The sequence below is a fragment of the Brachycentrus maculatus genome, unplaced genomic scaffold (assembly GCF_059751285.1).
Source record: "Brachycentrus maculatus isolate JH-2025_06_01 unplaced genomic scaffold, ASM5975128v1 h1tg000273l, whole genome shotgun sequence".
In the NCBI taxonomy this organism is placed as follows: domain Eukaryota; kingdom Metazoa; phylum Arthropoda; class Insecta; order Trichoptera; family Brachycentridae; genus Brachycentrus; species Brachycentrus maculatus.
Window position 1 is genome coordinate 86,598 of NW_028281024.1, and position 24,088 is coordinate 110,685.

Here is a 24,088-nt window from a genome sequence, read left to right on the forward strand (position 1 = left end):
GTGAAGCTTTTTCAAAATTTTATTATTTACCAAGTAAAACTTTACAACATTTTGAGTGTGTCCAAATACTTGTTCACAAAATCTGGATTATCTCCAATTACAGGAGTTGAAATGTTGTAAATAAATTATCTGGTCAAATTATAAGTTTAAATAATAAAAATGAAAATGGTTTTTTCTGGCGTTTCTCATGTGTGTGATTATAATCCAGGATTCGGACCTCACATACTAATATAAGAGTTTCTGCTAAATAAAAAGCTTCTTTACATCTCACCAATAGATGTCTCTAGTGAAGTTCTAGTGATTCATGAACAAGGTTCATGAATCACTACGACACGCCCATGACCCATAACTCACAAGTTGTGTGACTTTTATGTTTTTTTCTCAAACTCCTTTGAAAGCAAGGCAAATATCAACTGCAACTATTATACAAACAAAAAGAATAAAAAATGAATAAATAACTGCTTGGCATAGACAAACAAGACGTTGATGCTTTGAAAGTAATTTCGTTACTTTAAAAAAAAACAGCAATATTATTTATTGATTTGTGGAATGAACACGATGATTTAAAACCTGTTGTGACGCTTGTTTCGATGCATTTTGCATCATTTAGATTAGATGAACAACAAAAAAACTTACAAAACTTACAAAAAAATTAACAATTTAATAATAAAAATGAAAATGACATTTTCTGGCGTTTCTCATGTGTGTGATTATAATCCAGGATTCGGATCTCACATACTAATATAAGAGTTTCTGCTTAATAAAAAGCTTCTTTACATCTCACCAATAGATGTCTCTAGTGAAGTTCTAGTGATTCATGAACAAGGTTTCTAAATTGGTTCATATATATAGAACTTCCAAGAATTTGAGTAGTGTGGTTTCAATAATGGGTAGAATTGGTGAATGTTACACGTGTGTAAAGTGGTCACTTAAACCAGCCTATGACGGTCGTCAGCCCCGTAAATGCCCAGACTTCCACATTCTTCTTCATCTTTGATGAGATGTCAAAAAAATAATAAGTAAAACTTTAATTAAAAATTAATCATATACTTATGTTGAGGTGTCCTTAGTGGAGAAAACCCAGATTTGTAAACAACTATTTGGACACACTCAAATTGCTGTGAAAATCTTAAATCTACTAATTCAACGATTGCTTTTAATTTCGAGACAACAAACACTACATTCGAATACGTACGTGTTTTTCTCTAGATAAAAATATATTTTTTGTCCCCGATGGCAGCGACATCTATTGAACGTTACAGCAACACACGCAAAAACTTAACCTTGCTCATGGCTGTAGCATGTATTAACATTTTTTAAGAACTTTTTTTACAATAATGGCAGTGTCATCTGTTGAACTTCAATACACGCAATACTAAACATTGCTCTTAGCAGACAGTGTGCTTCTTGACACAGCTGTCACTTAGTATTTTCAATATTTTCGATTGCATTGGTTTTTTTTTAGATTTTCAATATTTTCATTGCAACCATTGTGAAATTAAACGTATAATATTGTGTGCCTCCTATTTTCTTTGTTTTCCTTTAGACCGGACTAAATCACAGCAACGTATGGCCGGGCAAAGTTTGTGCAATTTGTGATTTTAAAGCGCTAATTGTGTCCATGAAGTGTAAGCAATTTGTGATTTAAAGCGCTAATTATGTCCATGAAGTGTGTGCAATTTGTGATTTTTAAAGCGCTAATTTTACGCATGAAATGTGTGCAATTTGTGATTTTAAAGCGCTAATTGTGTCCATAAAAAGTGTGCAATTTGTGGTTTTTAAAGCGCTAATTTTACGCATGAAATGTGTGCAATTTGTGATTTTAAAGCGCTAATTGTGTCAATGAAATGTGTGCAATTTGGATTTTTAAAGCGCTAATTGTGTCTTTGAAATGTGTGCAATTTTTATTTTTAAAGCGCTAATTGTGTCTATGAAATGTGTGCAATTTTTTATTTTTAAAGCGCTAATTGTGTCCATGAAATGTGTGAAATTTGTGATTTTAAAAGCACTAATTGTGCGCAATTCAATGAGTAACGCGAATAAAATGTACGTGAACAATTTTCTCATTATCCTTGGGTTTGTGAATAAAGCAGTGTTATCCGCTCATTATTCTGATTTATAGTCTGAATGCAAATGCATCCTGTTCTCGTGACGTTTTGAATTGAGGATGCACTCAATATGCCCATGAGTGCGCTACTATACGACTCCCAGTCACGACACGCCCATGACCCATAACTCACAAGTTGTGCGACTTTTATGTTTTTTCTCAAACTCCTTTGAAAGCGAGGCAAATATCAACTGCAACTATTATGCAAACAAAAAGAATAAAACATAAATTAAAAACTGCTTGGCATAGACAAACAAGACGTTGATGCTTTGAAAGGAATTTCGTTACATTAAAAAAAAAACAGCAATAAGTATTATTTATTGATTTGTGGAATGAACACAATGATTTAAAACTTATTGTGACGCATTTTGCATCATTTAGATTAGATGAACAACAAAAAAACATTTATATAAGTATTAACATTTTATTTACTTTTTTTTTCTTTCAGACATTCCTCAAATACCATGCAAATTTGTACTACTAGCAAAAAATGCACATTTTAACAAAAAATATATGTTTTTAATTAATGTTTTACTTATTAAATACCACTGTTTCTTAAAATCTACTGTGACACGTGTTTCGATGCATTCCGCATCATTTTCAAACACCGGTGTTTAAAAATGACGGCGGAATGCATCGAAACACGTGTCACAGTAGATTTTAAGCAATAGTGGTATTTACAAAGTAAACCTTTAATTAAAAATGGATAGATATTACCACAAAATGTCTGCGAATCAATTAATGTTACAATTATTTCATTACAAAAATTATAATTTACTGAAAACTTATGTATGTATAACTAAAAATAAAATCATTGTATTATTTTGGTATGTTTCAACTTACACTATTTTAAGGTAATCCTAAGCGGTTTGCGATAAAATTTTAACCAATTTATGGAGTGAAAAAAGAGATGAATGCCCGTCATACCACACTTGTATAAAAAAGATAGCAAGTTAATTATCATGTCGGATTATAACTTCACCTAGTGCAATGCGATCGCTTGTTTCTTGCGACATCATCAACTGCCATCTCAGTTAGCATATGAAGTACGTTTATTTCAACAGTCATGACCATAACTAGACTGGTATCGCTGTACAGGATAACATAACAATAAGTAATGCGCATTCCCTTTCGTTGTACGTCACGGGTTATGAAGGATAACGTCATAAAGCTAAAATTTTAATGATGATTTACTTACTTAAAATTTTTTTAATTACTTTCTAAACTTCTTATACAGAATATATCGCCTACTCCTTTCAAGAACGCCATACATCAAAAATCAAAAGTCAATTTTCAGTTGTGCATGTTTTCCGAATGCCCAGAAAATGTACTATATCTTAGCAAAAGACGCATATTTTTAACTTAATATTTACCCGCTACAGGGCAGAAAGTGTTGTTTTTGGATTTTGAAGAAAAGGTATTGTTTAATTATTTTTTTAAATATACTAAACATTTTTAAAATGAAGAAAAAACCTTCAGGTTTTACCTTAAAAGATCTGTTGCACAGTAAAAAGTTCAATGAGTGGCTTGATATTTATTTTTAATACATTGTATTCTATTTTTAAACATTAAAAACGTTCCCTGAAAAATCAAGTTTTTTGATTTATGACGTTCTTGAACGCAGTGAGTGATATGTATTATATATTATCAATATATGTACATGTATTATATGTGATCAGCCCTCTGCTTCAGGTACCAGCCCAGGGTAATATTGAATAAATATTAGAGTGAAAAAATCACTTATAATTAATTGGACACTCCATTAATTATTTTTTAATCGAACCCGGGACGTCCAGTACGGCAGCTGAGCGTGCTGACCATTACACTGCGGAGGCGTCAAATGCTACCTGGGTTTAAAGAAAATTAAATTACGATTTATCGTGTGTTGGGCTTTAAACAAGGGGATAGCAGCCGTCACCTCGTCCATAGTAACAAAGCATGCTTATTTAATACTTTGGATATTATTTTATATAAATGACAAACAATAATTCAGAGTTCATGAGCAGTGCTGTTAATCAACAAAACTGTTTTTAAACATTTGATAAAGATCTTTTATAAATATTTATATAAATGTTGTAAATAAATTATCTGGTCAAAATATAAGCTTAAATAATAAAAAATGAAAATGACATTTTCTGGCGTTTCTCATGTGTGTGATTATAATCCTGGATTCGGACCTCACATATTAATAAAAGAGTTTCTGCTAATTAAAAAGCTTCTTTTCATCTCACCAAGTCTTTCGTCTCTAGTGAAGTTCTAGTAATTCAAGAACAATGTTTCAAAATTGGTTCGTATATTTAGAACCTCCAAGAATTTGAGTAGTGTGGTTGTTAATAATGGGTAGAATTGGTGGAAGTTACACGTGTGTAAAGTGATCACTTAAACCAGCCTATGACGGTCGTCAGCCCCGTAAATGTCCAGACTTCCATAATTTTCTTCATCTTTGATGAGATGTCAAAAAATAATATAAACGATTTATAATTAAATGAAATATATACTAACTAACTAACCATCACGCCGCTTCCCGATTATTCCCATACGACCGGACTACTTTCAAGCATTTGAAACACTTGATCAAGCTAGGTTTTCTTCGGGCTTCTTCTAGTTCTATTTATTTTTTACACTCGACTTAAGGTGGAGACTGATCGGAGCATTTCGTCGTAACGTAACACGTTACGATGCGAGCATTCAGGCAGTCAGACGAAATGCTTCGGTCAGTCTCAACCTTTATATATTTGTATTACCGTTTTGTAACTTAAATATTTTATAACCAATTTAACAAAAATACGTTTTAGCATACGACAAATATATCGCTCACTCCTTTCTAGAACGTCATATTTCAAAAAACTTGATTTTTCAGGAGAACGTTTTTAAAGTTTAAAAATATAATAAAATGTATTAAAATAAATATCAAGCCACTTATTGAACTTTTTACCGTGCAACAGATCTTTTTAGGTAAAACCTGAAGGTTTTTTCTGCATTTGAAAAATATTTAGTATATTTCAAAAAATAATTAAACAATACCTTTTCTTCAAAATACAAAAACAACACTTTCTGCCCTGTAGCGGGTAAATATAAGGTTGGAAATATGCCGCTTTTGCTGATATAGTACATTTTCTGGGCATTCCGAAAGTATGCACAACATAAAATTGTCGATTTTTGATTTATGACGTTCTTGAAAGGAGTGAGCGATATATTAAACCTTGTTTTCTTAAAAATAGCATTTTTAAAGAAAAACAATCACTTTTAACACAACCACTTTTGTAAAATATAATAATAGAATGTGAAATTTTCAGGTATGAAGCCTTAAAACAATACCTGAGAGCGCTGGATAATTCGCAAACTTTTCCAAGCAACTTTTTGATACCAAAAATAAAAGTCTATTTCAAACAACTTTTTGATGGCAAAAATAAAACTCTACTTTTGATAGAAAAAACAGATCACACCACAAATGGTGTGATCTGTTTTTAAACAAACTTATTTAAAAAAAAGTATTTTACTATAAAAAAACTGCTTATTTGTGAATCTCAATTTCATTTTGTTAATATCACTATGTTTTTTTTTTGTTTTTGTCCGCCTCCGTAATGGTCAGCAAGCTCGGCTACCGTTCTGGAGGTCCCGGGTTCGATTCCCAAGGGGGGTAAAAATAAATATAAGTGATTTTTTCACTGTAATATTTATTCAATATTACCATGGACTGGTACCTGAAGCGAAGGGCTGATCACCTTTCCTTCATGTGTAAAACGATCATGATAACACTGCGTTTATAAGACACAGTGCCCTATGCACCATTGGGGTGCGGATAAGGGTTTTATTATTTATTTTATTATTTTAATATCACTATTAAAATGTATTGTGACACGCGTTTCGATGTATTCAGCATCATTATCAAACACAGCGCCAAATAAAATTTAAATTAAAAACTGATGAGTAAATAGTACCACAAATGCCGAATCAATTAACCAAACTGATTTAGTGGTTAAAGAGTTGCCATTGCACGTAACAGTTGCTATGTTGCTATTGACGAGAACTCTTAGACTTTGTTTGCTCATACAGAGAAAAAAAAACCACGCTTTATCACAAAAAATACTATGCAATATCATTAAATATTACTTATTCGTTTGTAAACATATGAATCGCATCTATGCCACATAATGAGTTTAAAGTTCACAAAATTCACGTGCCTTTTACTAAAGCGATAAATATTTTTTAAACCCGGCTTTGCATATAAAATAATATATAATATTTACATTATTTGAAAACGTCTCATGTTTTTTTATTTTGATTCAAACGTTTCAAACAATACTATTATAAACTTAATAAAATAAAACAACTTTATTTTAACCACTTTTTTATTGGTACACTTTATCCAACCGGTTTCGACAAGAACCTTGTCATCATCAGGTTTTATACCGGTTGGATAAAGTGCACCAATAAAAAATGGTTAAAACAAAATTGTTTTATTTTATAAAGTTTATAAAATGTGCCACAAAGTATCTGCGAAAAAATTCAAGAATTACTATTTTATTTTAATAATTTAAAAATTAATTTGTGGGCAGTCATTTTTCTATTTTTTTATTATTTTAATACATAACCAACATTTTGAGTGTGTCCAAATACTTGTTCACAAAATCTGGATTATCTCTAATTACAGGAGTTATTTTCATATTATTTTTTGACATCTCATCAAAGATGAAGAAGAATATGGAAGTCTGGGCATTTACGGGGCTTACGACCGTCATAGGCTGGTTTGAGTGATCACTTTACACACGTGTAACATTCACCAATTCTACCCATTATTGACAACCACACTACTCAAATTCTTGGAAGTTCTATATACTTATATGAACCAATTTAGAAACCTTGTTCATGAATCACTAAAACTTCACTAGAGACATCTATTGGTGAGATGTAAAGAAGCTTTTTTTTAAGTATTTGGACACACTCAAAATGTTGTAAATAAATTATCTGGTCAAATTATAAGCTTAATAATAAAAATGAAAATGGTATTTTCTGGCGTTTCTCATGTGTGTGATTATAATCCGGGATTCGGATCTCACATACTAATATAAGAGTTTCTGCTTAATAAAAAGCTTCTTTACATCTCACCAATAGATGTCTCTAGTGAAGTTTTAGTGATTCATGAACAAGGTTTCTAAATTGGTTCATATATATAGAACTTCCAAGAATTTGAGTAGTGTGGTTGTCAATAATGGGTAGAATTGGTGAATGTTACACGTGTGTAAAGTGATCACTCAAACCAGCCTATGACGGTCGTAAGCCCCGTAAATGCCCAGACTTCCATATTCTTCTTCATCTTTGATGAGATGTCAAAAAATAATACATAACCACACACCGAAATTTTAGCCTATGGGTTTCTCTTCGTCAGGACAATCACTACACCAGCATGCGAACAACACTGCATGTCACTACCATAGCAATATTCAATGTATGTTGGTTTGCGTTCCTTAGTGCATGTTGGTACTCGGATCAACCAAAAACGCATGTGATTAATTTTTTGTGCACTCCTAAGTGTGTGAATAGTGCTATGGTGGTGATGTGTAGTTTTGTTTGCATGCTGGTGTAGTGATTGTCCTGACGAAGAGGCGGTTCGTTACGAAACCAAAAGACGAAGATCGCGGTGAGTGGTTTTATACTAAAAATAATAAAAAGTACTAACATAGATCAAACGGTTTTAAGCTGTTACTTTAGAAGTTTTGAATATTTTTAGTGTATCTACATTTATCTTTAAAACAAACAATTTTAATGAGAGATTCTACGAGCGTAAGTAGATACCGAAAGTGTTGACGCAAGTAGTTTTGTGTTTAGAAAATGAATCAAAGATAATTATATCGTGTCGGGACTAATAAAAGCATCGGATAAAGACAAATATTATGTCACAGACAGAAAACCAAAAATATGAATGAGATGAGTCAATTACCTTTGGATGCAATGCAGGAGGCGGTTCTGGAACATCCGAATCCCATTCAGAACTCAAATCATCGCTGGATGCGTACCCGTAATCTGTGCACCAAGGTACTTCCAGCAAGGACTTCTGGTACTGGTCATACCCTGGATTCAGTCTCGCTAGCGTCGGAGAAGGTGATCTACTCAAAGATCTTCTCTCCTCGCTGACGAAAGATTCTGTAGGTGTTCCGTCTCTGGTGTATTTGGACATGTGCAACACCGTCAAGCGATGGTTCAAGGATCTCGACGGATTCCGCGTGGAAGCGGACGGCTCTGATATCTTGCGAACGGAGTCTGGACCATCTATCCGCACTTGCATTCGACTCTTGGGATAGTTTCGCACTTCTGGAATATTCATTTGATGGCTATCGTCTTTGGTTAGAAACATTGAACTAGATCTATCTGGTGGATATTCGTGGTGTTTATGTCTGTGCCCATGGGTGTCATGGGATCCTTTTTCTTTTGAATGGAGCCTTTGGTATATTTTTTCATTGGAATGCCCTTCGTGGTGCGCTCTTTCCCGTCTGTGGGGTTCGTGTAGATTATGCCCCTTGAAGTGGCTGTGCTTCTCTCTCTCACTGTGACTTCTTTCTCTGCATTTGACTTTGCAAGGGGTGTCGTGAGGGCAGCTATCTTCCAAATCGTTGCTGTCTGGGTTGGGGTCAGACTTCAGGGAAGCGCCCTGAGCCGCGGCTTCTTGCGCCCTGCGATGCATTTCAGCGGTGAGTTCGGCCGATGGAACCAGAATGCGAACTACATTAACATAATGCTCACACTCAGGCATGCTGCTCGGGCAATTATCAAAATTCCATGTAACGATATGCGAACACGGTCATTTTAACGTTTTTGTTTTTGATTTTTGCGTACTGGCTTAAGACATTAACAAAGATATATTTCGAATTAATAAAACTGACGATGTTATTAAGTAATTTACACTGATGACATAACGGAATGTTGTAAACCAAACATGGGACGCTCGCTTTGAACGAATTGCGTTTTAAGATAGTGTTTATCTCAATTGTACGCTTATTTCTGACCTATATCTCCACGGGGATATTTTCCATTTATTAAAATATAAATTTTTGGTATCACGCTCATCACTCGACAGTAAATTAAAGATTCTAATTATATTTATATTCTCATCATCATGTCTTCTTGGAAATCTTTAGAGTACATCAAAAAGCCAGGTTTTAAATGAGTTTCCTTCTCTACCCGCTTGTTCGAGACAAACGCGGATGGGTATCAGCCGCTTCAGGCGACCAGTTAGACACCGAATACAGCTGTTCTCGTAATTGCTACATCGGTACTCGTACTAATTGTATCCGTTTCGGCAATACCGGCACGTTCGATAGATCTGTTGTTAAATAAACATATCAGATCTACGCTGGGATGGCCACAAGGCGCACTCCGCATGGACGCCGAGATCCGGCAGTAGAAAGTGGTTCGGCAGGTCCCTGACAGGTGAATATTATCATTCTATCATACTTTATTAGTGGAGAGCCGACATCGCCGAGATGTTTGATATGCTCATTTACGAATAGTCATAACAACTAATGGTACGTTTGGGACTGCGCAGCTTTCGATCGGAATCAGAGAGCCGAATTTATGGCTACACCTCGATATAAGCTTATATCCAATAACCTGTTTATGTTCTCTCGTTTTATAAGTCTTAAGCGAAGAAATGATAATCGGATTACTACAAGCTATAAGAAATTACACGATCAAAACTTTTCTTCGTTCACAAGTTTCAAAAAAGATCTTAAGTATTCCTGTCACATTTTGTTTTTTTTTTCAAATGCGATAACGTATTTGCTTATTTTCATTCAAAGTCATTAAGTCTACATACTTGATTTATTAGAAAAAACACTTGTTTACGAAACTAATTTATTATAAACATATACAATATTTTATAACATTATCACGTCTGTTTAAACGTAGATCTACACACAATCACATAAATTATGAAAATATAAGCAAAATGTAACATTGAGCACTGGGTCTAATGGTGACACTTAAGGGATGAAATTTTGGTACTGGAAAATGGGGAAAATTCCAAGAGGGTGGTTGGTTTAGGGCCTTCGGCAGTACTCGCCAGCGAATTAGCGCGCGAACCGTGCGCCGTTAGCGCAGGCGCTGTCTACCGTCTCGGGCTATCGCAGCCTGACTGTGGCCCGAGACCGAGACCTACACCGCGTGGAGAGCGTGGAGTGTGGATATCGCGGGCTACCGAGTGTAGACTACTTACCACATACTAGCCCGTTTACATTGGTAGATTTGCAAGTACTACCCCCTTACTAGCGCAATGTGAACACTGCATAATTGGTACTAAAGAGAGTGTAGCAAACAGTATGGAGTTTATAATAGATCCTTCATTACAATGGATTTTTCTTATTATCTGTTATTATTGGTAAATAAATTAATATGAAAAATTACAAGACTATTGGTACGGTTCTTGTATCTGTAGATAAATAAGGGAGATATGAAGGTTTCAATTTTAGATATTTTAATAAAACGAAAAACGGACACCGCTATACGTCATCGAGCGTGTTATCCCTTTACGTACCTGCTTTATAGAGCAGTAATACTAGTAGTGTGAATGCGTTTCTGTGACGTCATTCGTTACCAACTCACGAAAACAACGTTTGTACGAAGGCGAATTTCGCAGAAGAAAATTTTTGTAAAATGAAACTTAAAAATCAATTAAGTTAAGTGATTAAGAAGAAGAATACGCTATTCGCTCACTCCTGTCAACAACGTCGTATATCAAAAATCTTGATTTTTCAGGATATCGTTTTTAAAGTTGAAGAATATAATAAAGTGTATTAAAAATAAAAATCAAGCCACTTATTGAACTTTTTACTGTGCAACAGATCTTTTTAGGTAAAACCTGAATGTTTTTTCTCCATTTGAAAAATATTAAGAATATTTTTTAAAAAAAAAATTAACAATATCTTATCTTCAAAATGCAAAAACATCATTTTCTACCCTGTAGCGGGTAAATATTAAGTTAAAAATATGCCGCTTTTGCTGGGATATAGTACATTTTTTGGGCATTACGAAAACACGCACAACTGAAAATTGACGATTTTTTATATATGAAGTACTACCAATGTAAACCAACCTTATTACAGCGGTTCGCAGTACGCGTTTATATTTATCATAGTACCATAGTACGAAGCCTTAATGAAATGAGAATCGAGCAATCAAGATCGTTATTATAACAGTACTACCATTCAAGAGCACTTATTAAATTTACAAGTTTTTTTCTTCAATTTTATTTAAACGTTGAACCGAAAACATGTTAGATCGAAAGGGTATAATTAGCAACTACAATTTGTATTTTTTAAAATTTGAATATCAACTCAGTCTCTATCACTCTTTTTTTCGTATAATGGATCTTTGTCAGACAGGAGGAATATCTAATTTAACATACTCAACCTATAAAGGATTGTATTAGACTCGTTGTGTGTTTATAACAGCCGATGTAATTCATTTTTTCATTCATCATTTTCTTTTGGACGATTCGCCTTCAAAAAAACGTTTTTTTCGTAAGTTGGCAATGAATGACGTCACAAAAACGATGGAGTTATTTCAATTTTGGTAACATTGCTAAATTATTGTCGGCTCTATTTGTTGGTATGTCTATGGTCCGTAACACAGCGTGTGCTGGTGTTACGTTCAACAGATGGCGATGCCATAACTGTAAAACAATTGGTTGTAAAACTAAAAATAAAACATTTTCACTTGTCCTCTGATACGTTTTTATTTATAATCTCATAGCTCTTATATTATATATATTTATATCTGGCCGCGTAGCTGTGATTCAGTCTGGGTAAATGAAAAAGATAGAAAAAGGCTTATAAAACGTTTTCAAATTCAACGTTGTTTCAAAATTTCAAAGCAATCCGTGAATAACATTAGTAGAAAAACCCTCTTAATTTTCATTCATTGTACACTGTGTAATACCACTTAAGAAAGATTACTGCATGACTACCGGTTTCGGAATAACCATTCAATCATCAGGTCAAAGGTAGACTTTAAATGTAAATTTAGATTTTGAACAAACGAACATTCACATTTTTATTTTTATAGATAGGCAAACAGATAATAAACGCCGTGAACCGGTTTACATCAATGTCGTTTTTGGCACTAGAACATCCTAGGTACAAACGAGCAATTATAATTTCACGTCATAAAAATATCAATAAATTGTGATTATATTTTCTAACGACCTTTGATTCTTTAATTTATTGCAAAGCGCCCATTTTTCCAATATTCATTACCATAAAAGTATTAAAAAATATTCGGTATAGCATTAGATTATATTAGATTATATTAGAATATGTAAACTGCGTACTTAAGGACCAGTATTCGTTAAGTCGCAACTTAATTTTATCTAAATGTAGGTAACATTTTACGTAATTGATTTCAATAATACGGTTTTGAAAAGAAGATACTGAAAAAATGAAGTTAATAGAACAAACATACAAAAAAAATGTGGATTCATTTTTTTTAAATATCGCTCACTCCTTTCAAGAACGTCATAAATCAAAAATCGCCAATTTTGAGTTGTGCGTGTTTTCGGAATGCCCAGAAAATGTACTATATCCCAGCAAAAGCGGCATATTTTTAACTTAATATTTACCCGCTACAGGGCGGAAGGTGTCATTTTTGCATTTTGAAGAAAAGGTATTGTTTAATTATAAATATACTAAATATTTTTCAAATGCAGAAAAAACCTTCAGGTTTTACTTAAAAAGATCTGTTGCACAGTAAAAAGTTCAATAAGTGGCTTGATATTTATTTTTAATACTTTGTATTATATTTTTAAACTTTAAAAACGTTCTCCTGAAAAATCAAGTTTTTTGATTTATGACGTTCTTGAAAGGAGTGAGCGATATATGTTTTAAGAATATTAATATCTTATGTTTTGTTTTTATATCTGTAGGGAGGTTATTGAAATATTACTTTAGAAGAGACTATGTCTTGTGCTTGGAGAGGGACTTGCACTAAATTTTCATTGTGTATATTTAATGAATGATATTATGAATTAAGTATAAACAATGAAAATTGAGTGTAAGTCCCTCTCCAAGCACAAAAACTTAGTGCCTTTTTTGGATTGTAATAGTTTAAAATATCATCATACTGGTGATGCCGGTAACGACGAAACCCGGTCACCGATCAAAGAAAAAAATATAAAAAGTAGAAATGTCTAGTAAATTAAATTGTAATATTTTTTGTAACTATATTAAATAAAACATATATTTATATATATATATATATATATATATATATATATATATATATATATATATATATATATTTATATATATATATATATAAATATATATATATATTTATATATACATATATATATATAAATATATATATATATATATATATATATATATATATATATATATATATATATATATATATATATATATATATATATATATATATATATATATATATATATATATATATATATATATATATATATATATATATATATATATATATATATATTTAAATATATATATATAAATATATAAATACATATATATATATATATATATATATATATATATATATATATATACATACTTATATACTTTTATATTTAAAATTTTTTTCTTCACGTTATTTAATTTTATCTCCACTGACATCTATCGGAACAAGCTGTAACTGAGTGTAAAGCAAAGCGTGATAAGAAGTCACACAGTGTTCAAGATATAATTTATTAGAATCTCAGATAGGTACAGGAATTGTAGGCGGTTACGTACGCTCGTAAAAAATATAACTATGAATATGATAAATTGTGTTTTATGAAACAATCACTGAGTACATAGATGGCGCTTATCAGCCTTGTAAGCTTTTGGATTCTTTATTTTATTGAATACAATGTAACTAAAATAAAATACAGTACAAAAAATAAATATTTATGGTTGAAAAAGGGTGAAAATGTGTGAGAAAATATTTTTCACATTTCCTTACTACCCTTAAACGGATTAATCATTAAAAAAACTGTAACATCTACAGAAAATATTAATTCTATTTACAGATTTTATTTTATTTGTTATTTACGGTATGGACAAATTCTCAACAATTGTGAAATACATATTCTCTTCATTAAATTATACAACTATTTTTATTTTCAGGTATTACGATATAATTTATTGATTTATTTATTATTTTTAAAGTAGGAAAATTCTTAACAATTATAAATTACATTGTGTTACATTAAATTTTACAACTTATTATATTTTCAGAATTTACGATAGTAGTTTATTGATGTAATTTTATTATATTTATTATTTACGACATGGAAAATTTTCAAACAATTTAAAAATACATACTTTCTTCATTAAAATTTACAACTAATTATATTTTCAGAATTTAGTACACTAATTTATTGATTCATTTATTATTTACCATATAGAAAAATTCTAAACAATTATAAAATACATACTAGTTACATTAAACCTATGTATACATGTATACATAGTCGATATAATCAATTGGAAACTTAAGGACTTGAAATTGAATTTTAAATAATAATAAAATATTTCACTTTGTAGGAAAACCAATTTTATTTTTTATATTAAAAGAATCTTCTATAATCTATAATCTTCTAAGCCTATAAGGCTATTTAAATTTGAATTTTAAATAATAATAAAATATTTTACTTCGTAAAAAAATTAATATTTTTTAATAGACACTTTTCGTAAATGCCCAAAAAGTAACAAATATGTAAAATTACTTTTAATTTTAATGATTAATGAACATATGTGTAACACGTGGATATGTCATCCTACCAAAAAGACAACAGTTGACATCATGTAGGTCAGGGCTGTCCAAACCAAATCCCGGGCCAGTTAAAATAAACTAAATAGATTGCAGGGCCGCAGAAACAAATATTTTTACTTTTTAAACAAACAATAAAAATATAAGGAAGTCATTTTAATAATAAGGATCATAAATTTTATTAGTTCTTATGTGAAAAAATATTTTATTAATTTATTGGGGATGTCATAAAAATAAAATAATGACGAAATATTTTTTTTAAAAGAAAATTTCGCATTTGTGGTAGATCAAAAATATGTCGCGGGCCGCATATACATAAGCCGCGGGCCACATACGGCCCTCGGGCCACGCTTTGGACAGACCTGATATATTAACTCAATATCATATAAAGTTTATCTTGTAAAACAGCATTCCTTACGATGTATACACGATAGTATAAATAAAATGTATACTATAAAAAAATATTTTTCAGTGTTGAATCGTACATATTTACCTTCTACTGGCATTTCTGTCACAAAAATGGGTCTTTTTAAGGATGCTTTGTTACTAAAATTGTGTAATTAAAAATTCCCCTGTACTTTTGGTCGAAATGTCGGGTAATGTGACCTCTTCCACAGGAGATGCGTGAATTTGGAAGAGGCGAAGAATTTTTGCAAAGACAGATTGGTATGGTGTTCAACTCTCTCTGCATACTAAAAAAATTGTCGATATCTCAAACATTCCTAACATAAGTTCGAATGCTATACCTGCATGTATGTTATATTGTGTCAACAATATTACATGGATATGTGTAGAGCAGCGGTTCCCAACCTGTGGTACGCGTACCACCGGTGGAACGCCAGTGGATAGTTGGTATTACGCTAAAAATAATCAGTAATGGCGAACATAAAATGTTTTTTAAAAAACACAGACATAAAAGAATGTGCTATTTTAAAAAAAACTATAATTTTTTACTAATTTTCTATTAATATCGGTTATTTTTGGAAAAATTGCTTACGACGCTTTTTAATACAAATAATTAAAAAAAAATTAATGTAAATATTTGTTGTTCAAAAAATATTTCTTTTAATGTCCTGGTTTTAAATTTCGACAAGAAATGAGCTTCGGCACCTTTTTTTTAAAGCATTGTGATATATAAAGTTCAAACGTCTCATTTTATCACACAAAATAAAACTTTTGGTATTTATTAAAACTTAAATAAATTGAGTTTTGGGTAAAACAGTCCCACTATAAATGTATAATGCAAGTAGAATTAAAAAAAATTCTAAAAATATGATATTATCATTTTTACCAAGTGGTACAATTAAAGTAAAAGTTGGGAAACGCTGGTATAGAGCCCTCCAAATATGGCCAATACGGCTTTATTGGTACAAAAGTTGCTGAAATATAACAGCGTAACCAACAACATTACCGGAGGCGGAACGGAAAACTCACTTGAAACGTATACATGTACATATCGCTCACTCCTTTCAAGAACGTCATAAATCAAAAATCGTCAATTTTTAGTTGTGCACGTTTTCGGAATGCCCAGAAAATGTACTATATCCCAGCAAAAGTGGCATATTTTTAACTTCATATTTACCCGCTACAGGGCAGAAAGTGTTGTTTTTGCATTTTGAAGAAAAGGTATTGTTTAATTATTTTTTTAAACATACTAAATATTTTTCAAATGGAGAAAAAACCTTCAGGTTTTACCTAAAAAGATCTGTTGCACAGTAAAAAGTTCAATAAGTGGCTTGATATTTATTTTTAATACATTGTATTATATTTTTAAACTTTAAAAACGCTCTCCTGAAAAATCAAGTTTTTTGATTGATGACGTTCTTGAAAGGAGTGAGCGATATGTGACTTTATTCTGATTTCAGAATAAGAACGACATAAGCGCCCAAATATTTAGGTTTGATCAGTCAACGTGACTTTTATAATTCTCTCAAATGTCTTAATAAACATTTTTTTATACTGTAACTAATAATGTTATCAATCAAATGATTGGTAATTGAGTCAGACGAAGATATTCGACGATACAGAGGAATTTGCATTTTTTCGTATTGCAGTCTGGTGTATGATTGAATTTGAAAAACATTAATATATGTATATATATATATATATATATATATATATATATATATATATATATATATATATATATATATATATATATATATATATATAGTATATATATATATATACATATATATTTATATATATATAAATACATATAAATATATATATATATATATATATATATATATATATATATATATATATATATATATATATATATATATATATATTTATATAATATATATATATATATATATATATATATATATATATATATATATATATATATATATATATATATATATATATATATATATATATATATATATATATATATATTTATATATATATATATATATATATATATATATATATTTATATATATATATATATATATATATATATATATATAAATATATATATACATATATATACATATATATGTGCATATTGGTGATTTCTTTGATTCTTTTACTTTTTAATTCATTTCGATTTTTCTGATATAACAGTTTCTTATTTTGAATATTTTCTTTATTTTTTTTTCTTCTTTTAATATTTACTTAATTTCTTTTTAATTTACGTTAATAACTTTAGTTAGATAACTTTTTTTACAGATATTTTTTAGTTGAACTGCATTTTGTATAATAATAAAATAAACAACTAAATACCCTTTTCCACTGTTATTTTATTTGACCAGTGACCGGGTTTCGTTATTATCGATGTAACGACGAAACCCGGTCACTGCCAAATAAAATTTAACTAGGAAAATAAGCTATTTAGATGATGTTTCATTCCTTGTCATACATATAGTATTGTGTATGTTGTTTAATAAAACAAAAACTTGGTATATATTTTTGACATCTCAACATAGATGAAGAAGAATATGGAAGTCTGGACATTTACAGGGCTTACGATCGTCATAGGCTTGGTTAAGTGATCACTTACACACGTGTAATATTACTAAATTTTCAGAACTTCTAGATGTATTGATGAAACTCGTGGCATAGTACACGTGAGTTCACAACAACCATCTATGTTGGAATTGGGAAAGCTTTTATTAAGTGAAAATCCTTCTATTTTTTGTATGCAAGGTCCGAATCTTAGATTCAATTTTCATACTTGAGCCCCGCCTGAAAACATGATAACCGAATGAAACCCACCTGAAAACATGATAATAAATCAATAAATCAATACACAATATGGCTCCAGAGTATCTTAAGGAGCTGTGTATTCCAGATGAATTGGTTGATAGACGTCTCACGCTTCGATCGGCTACAACTGCTATTGCCTTTGCTATTGCAGGACCGACGGCGTGGAATGCTGTTCCACCAATGGTTAGAAATAGTGAGAGTGAGATGATCTTTAGAAAAAGACTAAAAACACATTTGTTTGCTAAATCATTTCCACCATAATATTTTCCCCAATTCATTCACCGTGAAGCGCCCTTGAGGTATTTTTTTACGAAAATGGCACTATATAAGTTATCCAATTTTATTATTATTTATTATTATTATAACCGAAGCGGAGATCATCCAGATTTGCAGACAAGTATTTGGACACACTGAAAATGTTGCAGGCAAGTATATGGTTTTTTTCTGACTTTATTTTATTTGGCAAGTGACCAGATTTCATCGTTTTCCACATTATCATTCAGATGATGTCGGTAACGACGAAATCCGGTCACTGGTCACACAAAATAAAAGGAATCACAAAAGGAAAAACTGTACAATTGTTGTTTTATTGTATAAAATGCAATTCCATCAATAAATGTCGGTACCAAACTTTGTATACTTACGTTGCTTTTATTGTATGTAATTTTACCGACAGTATTCAACGGAGCCTATGTTATTTTAATTACGATTTCCATATTCTTTCGAATAATATGGTTGCTTAAAAAATGACTAAAACAATTTCTGTCTCTACCTTCGCATAAATACAATGTTTGTGGTACCAAATTATGTGCACCTATTAATTTAAATATTAACATTTTAAGTATAATGCATGCATACATTCCACACTAGGAAGTCATCGCAGGCGCGGGTGTACTACATACAGCATGGAAAAAAGTAATGTAGCACCAATAATAAAATAATAATAAAACCCTTATCAGCACCCCAATGGTGCATAGGACACTGCGTCATATAAACGCAGTGTTATCTTGATCGTTTACACATGAAGGAAAGGTGATCAGCCCTCCGCTTCGGGTACCAGTCCAGGGTAATATTGAATAAATATGACAGTGAAAAAATCACTTATATTTATTTTATTATATTATTATATATATATTAATAATAATTTACAACTAATAAATACACAAGTTAATGAGTTTGCTAAAAGTCCGTTATCAAATATGTTTCCAATCACTCATCATCCCTGATCCCTTTTGACTGTGACTGCCAATCAACACAAAAAATTAAGCCACTTGGATCTACCCAAGCTTCTTTCCCTAACCGTCAAAATATTTTGAATATTTACAACATTTTGAGTGTGTCCAAATACTTGTTCACAAAATCTGGATTATCTCCATTTACAGGAGTAATTACTCCTGTAATTGAAGATAATCCAGATTTTGTGAACAAGTATTTGGACACACTCAAAATGTTGTAAATAAAGTATCTAGTCAAATTATAAGCTTAATAATAAAAATGAAAATGGTATTTTCTGGCGTTTCTCACGTGTGTGATTATAATCCAAGATTCGGACCTCACATACTGATATAAGAGTTTCTGCTTAGTAAAAAGCTTCTTGACATCTCACCAATAGATGTCTCTAGTGAAGTTCTAGTCATTCAAGAACAAGGTTTCTAAATTGGTTCATACATATAATTTCAATTCTTAATTATAATTCTTATAATTCTACCAAGAATTTGCTAAGTGTGGTTGTCAATAGTGGGTATAATTGGTAAATGTTACACGTGTGTAAAGTGATCACTTAAATCCCCGTAAATGCCCAGACTTCCATTCATCTTTGATAAGATTCTTCATCTTTGATAAGATGTCAAAAAATATTTTGAATATTGTTTAGTAAATAGTGTTTTAGTATTAATCAGTCTTGATAAAGAAGCGGTTAGCTTCGAAACCGGTAGACATTATAATTAAGTTATAAAAAAATATTTATAGTGATTTTAAAACAAAGAAACATTTTAATTATAAAAACATTTTAATATTGTATTTTTGCCCTACCTTTTTTCTCGCTCGTTCCGCCGGGCCGATCAAGTATAGATCAGCAATTCCGAGCAGGCAGTCGTCACAGCTGCACACGTCGCTGGACGCCGAGGAGACGGACCCCATGCTGCTGCAGCTGTCCATAGAGTCGTTCCTGTAGAAAGGGTGTCTCCCGTTGCTCAGGGACTCCATCTTGGCCACCAGGATGCTCTCCATCACGGAGCGGGGCCGTCCGCTGGGCGACGACAGCGGCAGCGACTTGTACGGTGGGGACGCCATTTGCTTCTCGGTTGACAGACCTTCTGCCATCGCAAACGAACCAGATTAATTAAACGAGTCACTGCGATCCGGATCCGCGCATAGTTCACCAGTACTGAGTCCAACTCACGAATATATCATATTGCATTCTAGAATAACGAACTACAGTCAAAAACTCCCAGCACAAAAGACACTACTTATAAGTTCATCCCTTCATACATATTGATATCATTAAGTCCGACATATTTTACAAAATCATACATTTTTATATTGCCTGCTGATATACAATATATGATATTATATACACGTTTAATTCAAAAGTAATAAGACCAAAACTAAAGGCAATAAGCAAAGAGCCAAGTACGGTAGGGACGCCATTTGCTTCTCGGTCGACAGACTTTCTGGCAACGCAAACGAACCAGATTAACTAAACGAGTCACTGTGATCCGGATCCGCGCATAGTTCACCGGTACTGATTCCAACTCACGAATAGATCATATTAGATTCTAGAATAACGAACTACAGTCAAAAACTCCCAGCACAAAAGACACTACTTATTACAGCTGCGTTAGTTCATGCCTTCATACATATTTATATCATTAAGTCCGACATGTTTTATAGATTCATACATATTTATGTAGCCTGGTGATATATTGGATATTACATACACGTTATATTCAACAGTAATAAGACCCAAATTAAGAGCAATAAGCATTTTTTAATAGTTTTTTTTTTTCATTTTTAACTAGAAATTAATTTATTAATTTGCTTCTTGTGCCTATTTATTATACCTGTTATTGTTTTTTTTTTATTTTGCCATGTATTAGAATTAGTTTAAGTTTTTTTTTTAAATCTTTTTTGTTACTTTATTATTTGTGTTCCAGTCTTGTTAACGTTAATCCCATGTCCCAAAATAAGAAATGGAAATTACTCATCGGGAATATTATATGTATATATGATTTTTGTATGAAAAATATGTTTTTAAAATAAATAAAATATAGAAATGTGTAACACAATTTTAAGGTCAGGAGAGCACTGGATTCAGCCGCAATAATGACTTAAGGGAAGGAATGACTTAAGCCGCTTGTGCACTTCACGGATTTTTTTCAATCACGTTTTGAAAAATAAATAAACAAGTAAATACCTTTTATATATATATATATATATATATATATATATATATATATATATATATATATATATATATATATATATATATATATATATATATATATATATATATTGTATATATATATATATATATATATATATATATATATATATATATATATATATATATATATATTGTATATATATATATTGTATATATACATATATTGTGTGTGTGTGTGTATATTTTTGAATTAATTGAACCGTCGGAAATGATCGCATTATAATACTTTTTGCAGAAAGTGCTATATTCGACCTTTGTTTCTCTGTTTTAGAAGACTAATGTGGCGTACTTCCTTGAACTTTCTATGCACCCCTCAGGCTGCGCGTACCACACTTTGGAGACCACTGCTCTAGAGGAGGAAATAATGGCGAGTTCTCAACAAATGCGTTTTATTAATATATACAATGTAAATTGAGATTTTAGCACGTGTATTTAAAATTTTTTTTAAATATCGTTGATCACACGTATGATGATAGTTTAGCACTTTATAGTGACCACTAGTCGTGAGCACGAATTGCTGAGCACTGCCGAGCACTATGCACTGCCGAGCACCATGCACTGCCGAGCACTGAGCACCTAACGGCTATCGCCTGACGTCGGCAGCATGCGAGTAGTAAACGAAGAGCATAATACATTGCGTGTGTGAATACTGAACACTGTCAAAAGGAAAACGTGCTCGCAATATTAATGGTCCCGTAAAGTTGTATACACATTCATTTAGTGCGCGTAAACGACGAGCATTTTAACTTTCAATCACAATATAGGCAGGTACCTAGCACGTACGTGTGTGCATACGTTCATATGCATTAAAGGGCTATCACAAATGGTTCAATGGTGGGCGATCGAATTAAAAAACCGAATAAAATAACGATTTAAACTAATTTTAAATCATATTATTTGGCATAGGTACCTGATCGTGCCAAGTTTATCTCGGTGTTCCTCTGCTCATTTTCCCAATCACATTCGCCTCGAAAAAGACTAAAAACACATTTGTTTGCTAAATCATTTCCACCATAATATTTTCCCCAATTCATTCACCGTGAAGCGCCCTTGAGGTATTTTTTTACGAAAATGGCGCTATATAAGTTATCCAATTTTATTATTATTATTATTAATTTGTTACCTGGATTTAGTGAAAATTAAGTTGCGACTTAACGAATGCTGGGCCTCAACTGAGTTGTTTCTATGTTATTTTATAAGAAACCTCTAAAAATTCAGGTTAACTCCAAGAATTAACTTTCTTAAATCTATAAGTATATATTTTTATGGTAATAGATAAAAACCCATAAAAATTAACGTTCCCATAATTTCTGACTTGCGGTGGTTTACCATATTTTAAATGTCGGTACGCCATGCATAATGGCAATGTACGTATCATGTTTTTTTGCGAATGGAATGAAAAGTAACCTACGATCTTACGTCGTGTGCTACATACATCAAAATTGTAAAGATTGTATGCGAAAAAAATGATTGATCACAATAAACGGCTGACATGATTGTGCAAGTCGAGATACTTGTATTTGGTATTTTGTAAATCATTCGTCTATCAATGTTGTATTACACGAGTGGATAGAGCGGCATCTGTTTGTATAAATACATGCAAAAATAGCGTTTCACTTTTAACCCTCTTTTGACTATATCTGAGGGAAATTCATGTTAAAATAAATTACTTTGGTATTTTGTAAATCATTCGTCTATTAATGTTGTATTACACGAGTGGATAGAGCGGCATCTGTTTGTATAAATACATGCAAAAATAGCGTTTCACTTTTAACCCTCTTTTGACTATATCTGAGGGAAGTTCATGTTGAAAATAAATTACTTTGGTATTTTGTAAATCATTCGTCTTTTAATGTTGTATTACATGAGTGGATAGAGCGGCATCTGTTTGTGTAATACACGCAAAAATATCGTTTCACTTTTAACCCTCTTTTGACTATATCTGAGGGAAGTTCATGTTGAACATAAATTACTTTCATATTATTTTGTTGTAAATAAATTACTTTGGTATTTTGTAAATCATTCATCTATTAATGTTGTATTACACGAGTGGATAGAGCGGCATCTATTTGTATAAATACATGCAAAAATAGCGTTTCACTTTTAACCCTCTTTTGACTATATCTGAGGGAAGTTCATGTTGAAAATAAATTACTTTGGTATTTTGTAAATCATTCGTCTTTTAATGTTGTATTACATGAGTGGATAGAGCGGCATCTGTTTGTGTAATACACGCAAAAATATCGTTTCACTTTTAACCCTCTTTTGACTATATCTGAGGGAAGTTCATGTTAAAAATAAATTACTTTGGTATTTTGTGAATCATTCGTCTATCAATGTTGTATTACACGAGTGGATAGACCGATAGGGATCTGTTTGTATAAATACATGAAACATATCGTTTCACTTTTAACCCTTTACTGATTACTTCTGAGTAGGTACCTACATGTTTTTTTTCTTTATTTTAAGTTCTTTTGCATTTCACAATATATTATAATTACAAGTACAACAAAATATTACATTAATACAAAAGAAGATCCCACAAAG

The 24,088-nt window shown here is 31.4% G+C and overlaps 1 protein-coding gene across 6 annotated transcripts in view; it reads right to left on the reverse strand.

The window, feature by feature from the left end:
- Positions 1–24,088, reverse strand: part of LOC148305471 (inositol-trisphosphate 3-kinase B-like) — a 109,006-nt gene that overhangs the window by 57,590 nt on the left and 27,328 nt on the right. For 3 of the 6 annotated variants that reach the window (XM_088266643.1, XM_088266644.1, XM_088266642.1), the window contains one exon: positions 20,128–21,009. In XM_088266643.1, coding sequence (XP_088122769.1) covers positions 20,128–20,418 — 291 coding nt within the window. In that variant the 5' untranslated portion in view covers positions 20,419–21,009. Of the gene's footprint in view, positions 1–8,048; positions 10,383–20,127; positions 21,010–24,088 lie in introns of those variants that run through there. The other 3 variants (XM_088266647.1, XM_088266645.1, XM_088266641.1) reach the window with 3 other exon arrangements.